Source organism: Malus sylvestris, chromosome 10 (genome assembly GCF_916048215.2).
Source record: "Malus sylvestris chromosome 10, drMalSylv7.2, whole genome shotgun sequence".
Lineage (NCBI taxonomy): Eukaryota > Viridiplantae > Streptophyta > Magnoliopsida > Rosales > Rosaceae > Malus > Malus sylvestris.
In genome coordinates, this window is record NC_062269.1 from 28,875,942 (window position 1) to 28,888,006 (window position 12,065).

At 36.4% G+C, this 12,065-nt stretch overlaps 2 protein-coding genes across 2 annotated transcripts; one reads left to right on the forward strand and one right to left on the reverse strand.

Moving 5' to 3' along the window:
• Nucleotides 1–4,522: 4,522 nt before the first annotated feature.
• Nucleotides 4,523–5,483, reverse strand: LOC126587515 (22.0 kDa class IV heat shock protein-like). The gene has a single exon (XM_050252590.1). The coding sequence runs from the start codon at nt 5,383–5,385 to the stop codon at nt 4,762–4,764; it is 624 nt and encodes a 207-aa protein (XP_050108547.1). The 5' UTR covers nt 5,386–5,483; the 3' UTR covers nt 4,523–4,761.
• A 2,720-nt stretch (nt 5,484–8,203) lies between these two features.
• On the forward strand, nt 8,204–10,859 carry LOC126587514 (tetraspanin-18). Its single transcript, XM_050252589.1, has 6 exons — nt 8,204–8,675; nt 8,951–9,050; nt 9,618–9,698; nt 9,801–9,905; nt 10,193–10,396; nt 10,563–10,859. Exons 1-6 carry the CDS (start codon nt 8,359–8,361, stop codon nt 10,617–10,619), a joined length of 864 nt encoding a protein of 287 aa, XP_050108546.1. The 5' UTR covers nt 8,204–8,358; the 3' UTR covers nt 10,620–10,859.
• The last annotated feature ends 1,206 nt before the right edge of the window (nt 10,860–12,065 follow it).

Below are 12,065 nucleotides of genomic sequence, written 5' to 3' on the forward strand. Positions count from 1 at the left end.
ATTATCAGTGCCTCATATTCCGCCCGATTGTTGGTAATCTTTTGATAATCGAAAAGGAATGAATAACAATGGTGATAGCCTTTGGGATCGATGATGATAATCCCAGCTTTTGCAGTATTCTAAGTGCAAGATCCATCAAAATATAGTCTCCAATGAGTGATCTAGAAGCTAGTTATTTTTTTTACTTCTTGCTGGACCCATTCTTCCTTGCCCGAACAGGCTCTGTTTGGCGGGATCCATACACTTTCCACTTCCAGAGTTCCTGATATGCTAACCATTTCCTCTTAAGACTCTTAGTGCTCGGCTAAGAAGTCTGCAATTGTCTGCCCTTTGATTGCCCTTTGAGGCACATACTGAAAACTGAATTCGGATAGTGCTAGAATCCACTTTCCAATTCTTCCAGTCAACATTGGTTTTGACAGCATATATTTGATCACGTCGGTCTTGGCAATGATATGGATGTGGCAAGGCAACATGTAATGCCTTAACTTGCAAGCAATAAAGTAAAAAGCTAAACATAGTTTCTCCACTGAGATATATATTGTCTCTACCTCAATAAGGATTCTACTGAGGTAGTATACGGCTTGTCCCTTTCCACCTTCATTGTTTTGGGCTAGCAAGCTTCTAATTGATCTATCTGAGGCAGAGATATAAAGTTTTAACGGCTTTCCCCTCTGAGGTGGCATGAGCACCGGTGGATAGGCTAAGTAAGCCTTTATGCTATCGAAAGCCTCTTGGTAAGGTGGGCCCATTTAAACTTTTCTTTGTCCTTTAGCCTTAGTAGAGGAGTTAGCGACTGAATCTTACCCGTTAAATTGGCAATGAATCTCCTTAAGAAGTTGATTTTTCCCAGTAGCTTTTGTAGTTGCACCTTATTGGTGGGGGGAGGTGTCTCCATGATTGCTCGAGCTTTGTTCTTGTCAACCTCCACTCCTCTTTGATGTACGAGGAATCCCAAAAAGTTGCCCAATCTTACTCCAAAAGCACACTTCTTTGGGTTCATTTTTAGCTTATGGATCCTCATTCATGTCAAGGCTTGTCTAAGATCCATCAAATGTTGCTCTTCAATTTTGGATTTTACCACGATGTCATCAATGTATACTTCCAAACTATGCCCGATTAAATCATGAAAAATGGCATTCATTGCTATTTGATAAGTTGCATCGGCATTTTTGAGCCCGAATGACATTACTAAACATTCATATGCTCATATATGGCTTGGGCACGTAAAAGTTGTTTTATGTATATCTTCTTTAGCCATTTTTATCTGATTGTATCCCGCATTCCCATCCATAAAATATAGAACTTTGTGCTTGGCCACTACATCTATGGATAGGTCAGCCATGGGCATGGGGTATTCGTCTTTAGACGTAGCTCCATTAATGTTTCTATAGTCAACACAACATCTAACTACCTTAGTTAAAGCTTTCAAAACAGGTACAATGTTGGCCAACCACTCAACATATTTAGCAGGCCTAATAAATCAGGCCTTTACCAGCCTTTCGATCTCTTCCTTGACCTTCTCTTCAATTTCTTTAGAAATCCTCCGTGGTGCTTGTTTGACAGGTTTAAACCCCTCATTAATAGGCATTTTATGTTCTACCAAGGTTGAATCTAAACCTGGCATCTCGGTGTAATGCCAAGCGAAACAATATTTGAATTCATGTAGAAGGTTGACAATCCTTGCCCAATCCTCGGTTTCCAACAAACCACTGATCTGTATTGGTCTTGGATCCTCCCTAGTTCCCAAATCAATGGTCTCTAAGGGGTCTTGTACTTATAGAGCTGGTTTGTCTGGTTCTGCACACAAAAGCTCAACCAGTTCTGGATTCTTAGGCAAATCCTCTTGTCCATCTAAGACATATATACATTCAACCATTTAGATGTCTGTTTCTAACTTTTCCCCAAAAGACTCTACTTTTTTGTTCTGGCTACTTGAAGCCTCTCCGCTCCACTGTTCTTCTTCCATGGCTAAGTTCTCCCTTTCTTGTCTTTTCTCTCTCTTATACACCAACAGTTTTTCTATTAAGGACCTGACTACAACCACTTGGTCATTCCTTTTCTGTTCTGACATTAATGGTATTGAGGGTTTGGGATGATATAAGGCTGATCCCATTCTTCCCTTGTAAGGGATAACCCTTAGTCTAGAAGCTTTTGGGCTGTCACCTTAGTTGGGCGGTTGTTCTTATCAGCTCCTGAACACTGAAGAATCCCAGTACAGGGATCATAGAAGTTGGCTTCTGCGATGTTGGCTGTGGGTAAGAATGACTGTGATTCGGCCTCCACCATTTCCCAAAACCCAGGTCATGTTTCTCTGTCTTCATGGTAGATAGCCACTTGTTAATGTAAAGTAGATGGCACATAAAGACTCTGGTGAATCCAATCTCTGCCCAGTATGTTCTCAAATTTCTCATTTATAACAATGAAAAACCTGCAATTCTCTAGTCCAATAGCTCTCCCCATCCCCATGATATCATTTTTGAGATTTTCTAAGTAGCTATCCTTTTCCTTTGCAATTCTTATATATAAGGTTCTTAGTGTTTTGTGTGAAAAATTATACTCTTGTATGTTCATTCATAATGTGAAATTTTGGTAAGTAATTATTCAAGAGTATAGAAGAATTAATATAATGGGCTCGAGAAGTTAGGAAAGTCAATATTTTTGTTATTGTGATGTTATGATTGTGGAATTGGGCAAGGAAGTTATTCTCTTTTTCCTAAGAGACAACTTTATAATTTAGATATAGCAAGGTTAGTTTAGGAATAATAGTGGGTGAGAAGATAGTATTTCAATATTTTAATTTTTTATGATGGGTGAGATTATAACGTGGGTGGGATAATAGGACAATGAGATGGGTTTAGCAGCTCTCTTGTTTAATTGATAGGATAAATGGCAAGTTTTAAAAGAATTGAGTACCTAAAACTCCCTAACCTTTTAGTGTCATTCCAAATTGATCTCAACTTTTTTGAACATTCCAAACAACTACCAACCTATTGAAAATGTCATATCAGTAAACCCCAGCTAAAAATCTGTTAAATAAACTAAGGTTTACTTTGTCTCCAAAATCAATAAAAGGTCATGAAAGCATAACCTCTACCAAATAACAGTCACCACTACCTCCATCAGGCCTTCAACTTCCAAACTCAACGCAAAACAACCCACTCCATGCTACAACTCAAGCCTCCTAACATCAAGAAGAAAGTCATGGAGGTTGTTGAAATGATTCGACTTCCATGATGCGGCCACCAACCTCTTCACCACCACAAAGAAGAATTAGAAGCTTTACAAGCTGAGAATCAACATATAATGAAAACACATAAGCAGAAACAATTTCTTTGAAACGCTATCTAAATTCTTACCTCTCCTTTTTAATTCATTCAATTGTGTTTGGTTTTTACAAAAGATTTAATAAAATATAAGTAACTATGGATTAGTTAAAGATACGTGGAAAGATTTTGAAGGGAAAAACTAAAATGGGTCATCTTAGATTAGAGGGTGAGCAAAAATTAGCCCTTTTTTTTTTGAATAAATGATAATATCTACACTAAAATGATGAAGAAGTGGATTAAACTTTACAATAAGTTTGCTATAATAATGTGGTTCAACTTTACTTTTGACAAGAATCGAATCTAAGACCTCTAACTTATAAATGAAAAAAAATATCACTAAATCGTAGTATTAATTGACTCTTTATTGTGCCACCTTAAAGTGTGAAATGTTTGTAAATATTTAGTTGATTGGAAGAAAAGTCAAAGAAAAAATATTTTAAAGTAGTGTAAACTAATTGAAATAAGTTGTCAAAAGAAGATCGAGAAATGTTACACGATCTCCAAAAGGAAATTTATATGTTCTTTATCGTTTTAGTTTAATTCCTCCAACCAAACAATAACTGGGTTTCTTGATTTCTCACGCTTCTTTGATTCAATTTTCAAATTTTTATAGCTTCAACGTTTACCAATCCAATCTGTTCTATTATACCAGAATAAATATGTATCTTCTTATCTTCAACTTTTATCAAACATCGTTAGCGTGCACCAATTGTGTTTCATTGTGTGACATGTTATTCAAGCACAAAAATGATGTAACACGGAATTTGTACTCTTCAAATTTTATTCGAAATTCGTGACCCGAAAGTTCTTTTGTAGATGGTGAGTGGTGATTTTCACTTGGGGGGGAAACACCCACAATTGCTACAATCTCACACAGCGATTAATCCTTAGACCACATACATAATCATTATTCTACGACTCCGGTACTGGGCAACTAATCATTATTCTAAGGACTCCGGTAGGCAAATGACCACCACAACGATTGATCCTTTGACAGATGGTGAGTTCGTGGCCTCCAAGCACAAACTGCTTTCAAGCATCCAACGTCGCGACTCTCATATAAATAAGACTAGATGCTTCTTCCTCTTAGAGATGCACAAACTCACCGCTTCTTTAGATTAACAAAATATATGAACCAAACGTGGACAAGCTTCGTGGCCTGTGTTTATATATTTATGTGTTTTATTTTATCATTTTGAAAGATAAAAGATAGCTTATTTATTCGAATACTCAAACTCTACAAACTTACAAGAGGAGTCTTGGAAGATCGATAACATCCTGAATAATTTCAAGATGATCCTCAAACAAAACTACGATTGAAAGAGAGAACATTGAGAAACGGTAAGCAAACCATTACAAATTCGAGGCACATAACGAAACAGACTTTCACCCAGACTTGAAGCAAGGCACTTAATGTCTCTTGCTTTCTAAGTTACAGCTCTTGCTTGGACTGGCTATTCTTGAGCTTGGCAGGTTCGTCCTGATCTCCTCCTCCTCCTCCTCCTCCAGTGCTAGAGATGCTAATCACCCTAGGAGTAGCCTTGATTGTATGAGGAGACAACTTGGCCAGCGTCACAGTGAGAACCCCATTTTCCAACTTGGCCTCGACGGAGTCTAAATCCACGTTCTCCGGCAACCTAAACCGCCTCCAAAATTTTCCATAAGACCTCTCAACTCGGTGCCAGTGATCCCCTTTCTTGTCTTCTTCCTTCTTCCTCTCACCACTCACTCTCAGAACCCGGTTCTCCTCCACCTCGATTTTCAGGTCCTCCTTCTTGAGTCCCGGCACATCTAACATTATAACATGGCCCTCCGGCGTTTCTTTCCAGTCCACCTTTGCTGGTGAGAGTGCCAGCAGAGTGTCTTCTTTGTCAAGTTCAAACGGGAGCTGTTCTAGCACGCGGAAGGGGTCTGGAAAGCGCTCCGACCAGAGATCGACCAGAAAATTACTTCCTGGTCGATCCATGAACGGCAGCAAGGACCCATTGGATGACCTAGAAAGAAAAAGCAGAAAGCTCAAGGCGATGAGAATATTTCGAGAAGGTTGTTTCCTCATTTCTCTAAATGGTTTATTTGTTTGCAGGAATGGATTGGTGTGTAGTGAAGAAGAAAAGATCGATATGGCAGTGTCGGCTAGCTTTGTCAGGGTTTGGACACGTTTATCTGTGTATTTATATAGCATGGAGGTTGAAGATATGCATGGGATGGTTCTTGAAACTTCCAAAATATGCTAACTTTATTTAGACCCATTTAGAGAAATCAAGAACGTTCCAGCTTCATCCTTCCTTTCTTTTTCTTTTTCTCCTTTCTTTTATTTATTATTGATTTATTTGTTAATTATTTACTTCACATACTATACAAGAAAAAAAAAACAAAAGTTTGTAGAGAATTTGTTTTGTTCCTATTTACACCCAATAGGAGATGCCAAAATACTTAAAATTGGGGATTTTATATTTATGGTTGTTCGAAAAGATGAATATAAAAACTGCATTTACATTTCAGAAAACACATTTGAAATATAAAATTAAGTGAGTGAATTTTATGTGAAGCGTGCTGAGTTCAAGCACAGTGATATGAGGAAGCACCCCAGGATTCTATCCTGTCGATGATCGATATGTCCCGATGTAATTTGAATACTTTTGAACTTTCTTTAAAATAATATATAATGTAATTGACTATATTAACCAAATAAATAACTTAGTTCTTTTTTATGGATCAAATAAATATCTTAGTTCAAATGGTAATTGACAACTAATAAAAGTAAAATGATAATTGACAATTAATAAAAGTAAAATGGTAATTGAAAACTAATGAAAGTGAAACGTCCCAAGTTTCACTCTCGACAAACTTACGATTTTTTATAATTAAATGAAAATGATTAAAGGTAAAAGTTTGGGCCGGTCTGGGTAGCGCGCTCATAGGCTCGTGGGCTGGGGCAAGGTCTATATGTTTGACATAGAGTCGGCCTGGCCCATTTAAATCCTAAAGATCAAAAGCAACTTGGTTAATTATTTGAACATAACCCAAAAAAAAATTATTTATCTCTGTTAATCTCTATCAATTAATGAAACATTCTTTGTCAATCAAAAGAGGGTGAAAAGACTACTTAATCTTCTATCACACAAAAAAAAATGATGGGTAAAAATGTAATTTCACAAGTCCAAATTTTACTATTTTTTATTGAAGCATCACCTACAGGTGATGTTAAAATACCTCTAATATTAAAAAAAAAAAAACCAAAAACAAAAATCTCCCACTCCCCCCACATTCTCTCTCTCTCACTCTCTCCTTCTCATTTTCTAATAAAATGTGTTCATACACATAAAGTTTGTAAGCAAATGCTAGTATATATAAAGAGAGAGGGCAAAAATAGTGAAACATTTATAATTCCAAAATTATTCTCTATATATATAAAGAGAGAAGGCAAAAATGGGAAAATTCTAAAATTACCCTCTCCCATTAAATTTTGAGTAATGTTTATTCCCACCCCAATGTCTTATCTTCCCACCCACGTTTTAATGATTTTTTTAATTACAAATTTGTCCATTTACAAAAAGACTGATAAGGACATTATTTATCTTGTTTTGCTTAATTTAAAAATAAATAAAAAAAGGTTGGGCGTGGGATACGATTTTTCTACCTTAAATCCTAACTCATATTTTCATCTCCTTTCATTTAGAGAAAGTAAAAAAAATATCAAAGGACTTAGAAGATGACTTTTTCATTGAACAGGTGGAAGATGACACTTCTACGGAAGAGGTAGAAGATTATGTTTTCATTGAAAAGGTAAAAGAATAATTTGTGCGTAGGTCATTCAATTTATCCATCGTATTTTTAAATTTCTCTTTGTCGAATTCTTTTGAATTTGGATACCTCTGTCATTTCCATTTGAATTTACAGACCTTAGTGGTTTTCATTTACATATTATTTTTTATATTTTTTAAGAGACAATTTTATAATTTCATATGTATGTATATATTAAAGGTTATTTTGGGAATAATAGTGAGTGAGGAAATAACATTATAACGTGGATAAAAAAATAAGACAATATGGTGGGTCTAATAGCTTTCTAAATTTTTGAGATAAAGCAGATCTAGGCCAGCACAAGCTTATGACTACTAGTCAAGTTTGATGTCATCTAAAATACAAAAAAATAAATATATATATTTGAATGTACTGTTCCAACCGACGTTAGTCAAGTTTGATGTCATTTAAAATACAAAAAAAATATTTGAATTTATTGTTCTAACCGACGTGAGTACGCTCATGTTAAATGGTAAAAATAAAAATAGTAATTATTACAAATTAATTGATCATTTACCTTCATTTTGATATATACCTTCTCGTATATTGAAAGTAAATGAAGAAATGATTAGTATCTAAGTTAGAGCTGTTAGAGCTAATTTAAATTGAAATTCTCGGATACACCTCTTTCAAATTTAGAGTTGATTTAAAAGCATTTTTAAAATGATTGAAAATTTTTGAGTTCTAAAAGCATTTGCATTTAGGAAATTATGTGTTACTATTTCAAATGGTTTTTATGATTCAGTTACATTTTGTTATAAAAGTGTTTTCACTCAATTTAAAAGCAATTCTAAACACAATTTCTGTACATTTTTCTTTGTATGTAATTAAGTTTTTTACAACAAAATTTCACTATGCTTATCAAGATGATAGATTAAATTTTGTTTATTTTTACTAAATATAATAAACAATACGCGTGTAAACGGTTGTAAACGAAAACGCATCATGTAACTTGGTGAATATCAAATAACACAATTGGTAAATTTCAAGAACACATTCTGAAAGCCGGTGATTTTTTCTGTTTAGGGCCTTTTTGAAGGCCTTTAATTAAAAAAATCCCCTTTTCGAAAAATCAGAAAATTGGAAATACAAAGAAACAAAAACAAAATAGCAAAAATCACGCGGAGGGAAACGCCCGCAATTGCCGCAACCTCCAGCTCCCACCGTGCGCGCCATAGCTGGTTAGGGTTTTCAATTCAGCCCCAAATTTCTCTGAAACCTTGAAATGCGGCCCAATTGCTGCCACATATCCCTAGCTTTTGTGCTCAAATTACTCAACTTTCTTCAAGCCTTCATCGGCGTCTCAATCCTAGTATACTCGGCATGGATGCTCAACCAGTGGAACCACCATATTCCGATAGTCCCGCCACCGCCTTCAGCTCCTTCCCCTGACTCTTCGTCCTTCTCCTCCCTCCGATTGAGCTCCGACTCGGCGGCGGTTGCCGATCAGATCACGCCGTTGGATTTTGCAGTCCATTTGGTGTCTGGGTTCGATGAGGGATCGGGGTTCGGATTGAACTCGTTCAAGCTTCCAGCGCCATGGTAATTTCAAAGATTCTAAATTTTGCTGAGTTTCAACTGGTTCGTGTAACCATGCTCGATTTTTGTTCGCATTTTGATGTTTCTTGAGTTGGGTATTGAAGCAATTTGAATTCAGGGTGTTGTTTTTGATACGTTAGACTTGAATTTTTTGGATTTTGGTGGGCTCTGGGCAATGGGGTACTGAAATTTTTGGTACATTAAATGCTTAGGAATCATCAAGTTTTCAAAGGGACCCATTTGATTGTTCGTTTGATGCTTTGGTTTCTTGGTGGCAGGTTCATCTACTCTTTTATGGGACTGGGGATTTTGCTCTGTTGCGTTACATTCATAGGTTGTATTGCAGCTACAGCAATTAATGGCTGCTGCCTTTGCTTTGTATCCTTAACCAGTTAGCCAATAAATCTTTCACTAATTTCAGCTAAGAAATTGTTTTGCTAGTATACCGGTACTGCTTTGCTATGACTTCTGAAACTTAGATCAATGTTTCGAGACGCATGACATGGCAAGTTCATAACTTGTGAATGCTCAGTTTGGTTGGTGATTAGAAGTATTAAGCCAACAAAAGGGAGAAACTTCTACAGTAGTAGTGTTCATTTGACGAGCCCCTAGGACACAAAAGGCTTCGGTGGTTAGAAGGTTTTGTATATTAGAAGCTAGACGACTACTTCCCACTGTTTGTATTAAGGTCCAGACAAAGTGGTAGTGGATTAGAGTATTTTTATTGCATAATAAGAAGCATTACCACTAGCTCCAAACTTAATAGATTTAAGGTATTGAACTTCATTTAAAGTTTCACAGTGATTGTCCTTTATATGTCATGCAAGTTGAGTTGAATGAACGTGATTTTCGTCCATGAGTTGAATGAACCCGATTTTCAATGCGCCTTTTCTGCATTTGTTGATTATGCGTTCTACCTTTTTCTTAACTTGTCAAACAATTCAGTACACAATACTTATAACCATGCTCACTCTACTAGAAGCAGCTTTGGTGGTATTCATTTTAATTGATCGCCGTTGGGAAAAGGTAACATTTTATGATGGCAAATAAATTCAGTAATAAATGTGCATAGGTCTTATCCTTAATCTTTATCCTATCAGAATAATATGTTTTATCATACCTCCACAGGATCTTCCATTTGACCCAACTGGTCAACTTGACAGTCTTCGATCTTTTGTTAAAGAGAATATTGACATCTGTAGGTGGGTCGGGCTCACTGTCATTGTAATACAGGTACGCTAAGTCCGATGTAGTGATGACTTTTATCATTATGATTATAATTTCATAGGACTAAGATCAATAGAACTCTTCGTTACATGATTTGAAATTCAAATTTTGGACCTTTCGAGGAAAGCTCATTGGATGGCTAATACTGATTAAGATTAACGTCTCTGACCAAATTGCATTACTCATTGAATTTATTGTATTTGGATTAGAGATATTTTTGAGTTATATTTCACTAGTGAAGATTACTATTGCATTGAATTGTTTCCTTATACTCATCTTTTATGAAACGTCAGGCTTTATCTCTGCTACTCTCAATAACTCTGCGAGGCATGCTTTCTATTTGCAAACCTGACTATGATGTTGAAGATGATTCTGATGCTAGGGCTAGAACTCGGGAGCCCCTGTTGAACCAAAAATTAAACCAAGCATCTGGATCAACCAAGGGTGATGGGAGAGGGACTCACTCTGACATTTGGAGCTCACGGATAAGAGAGAAGGTATTTTTGTCTCAAGAGTAGCCATAATATATACATTGATCTATTTTTCAGTAGCGAATCTGATTTGATGTCTTTTCAGTATGAATATATTTCTTCTCTTCTCTAATACCGACATCAGTATGAATATATTTTCTTCTCTAATACCTTGTTCTTGTACGTTGCACAGTATGGATTGAGCTCTCTGAATGAGAATGCGTCAGCGAGTATGAAATCCAAGGAGTGAAGATGGTAAACGGTTTTTCATCTCACCAATGAGAAAAACCGATCAGCGTTGGAGGAAGTTGTGGTGTATATATCTAACTCTCGATTAGTGTGCTTGCTTGTTTTTCTTGTATGAATTTGATCTGTTTCTGGTAAAATATGTGTCATTAAATGTAAAAGAAAGAAAGCTTGTGATTTACATATACATTGTGAGTCTCTGGCTGTCATCATTTCTGAGGAATTTGAAACGGTTCTGTAGTAACTACCATGCCCGCCGCTCGCCGCTGGAGGTGATAGATTCTCTCTGTTGTCCTCATTGACAAACTTTGCTTCTTTCATCGAAAATTCTATTATGTTTCAAAGTATCTTGTATAACAAGGCCCTTTTTTGTTGCATTGGAATTTGGACGGTTTCGAACCCTGAATCTAGCCTACTCTTGCCCATCTCATACCCACCCTAACCCCTAGCGTATGAGATGCCGGAGCATACGAGAAAACCCACCTTTTCGTTTTCATTAATCCCGTGAGCCTGTGGAATCGTGGATTCTTTCGTTTTAATTTATTATTTGATTCCTTCCATGGAAATGGAATAATGTAGAAATGGCAGGTTCACGAGATTTCTTTTGCCCGTCTTTTTGGCTTTAAACTAACCACTGCGGTCTACATGGCCACCACTCTTGTACAGTGGTAAAGGGCACATTTGGTTTTTCACGTTGCACAGACGAACTATTTTCAATTCCGAATTAACGACAGAGAGTTGTTATTAACACTTATAAGATAAAAGTCATCTACTTTCTTTCATTCTTTGTTTTTATTTTTTATCGAAGAGAATGAAGAATGACTTTTCGGGAATACTACCCTAAAGAGTTACTGGATATATCAAAGCATTACGTACTTGTTCTTCTAGCGAGATTCGGGTGTTGATTTCGATAAATATATGTAATTCAGCCATTCACTTGACAATGTAATGTGACATATCAATGTATTGTAGAATTTTCACGGGGACTTACGGCGGATGGGTCATATAACGGACCTACTCAATTTTACAAGTATCGTCACGCAGCCCTTATCGTCCATTTAAGGATAGGAGTCAATATTTAGGACGCATACACAAAGCATTGATTCTGTCAGAGAGTACTCTTGAATTCAAAACACCCATTAAAAGATAGGGCAATCGTCACTACCAGCTTTGCCCTTGCTACGATTTTGCGAGAACTATTGACTTGATGAAGGGGGGTAAAGTGAAGCAAAAGATCGACATTATAAGGCAAACAATGGAGCTAAACTAATCAAGCCTTTCATTATTTTATTTTTACAAGAGAAACATTAAATTCCGTACATTGGAACATGGTAGAATTTTCGGAGGCGTAGCTTTCTTTAGCATAACAACACACTGATATCCCAATCACCTCTTCACCATACAAACAAGAGACAGATCTGAATGTGAGACAAGGTCAGCTGCCAAATGA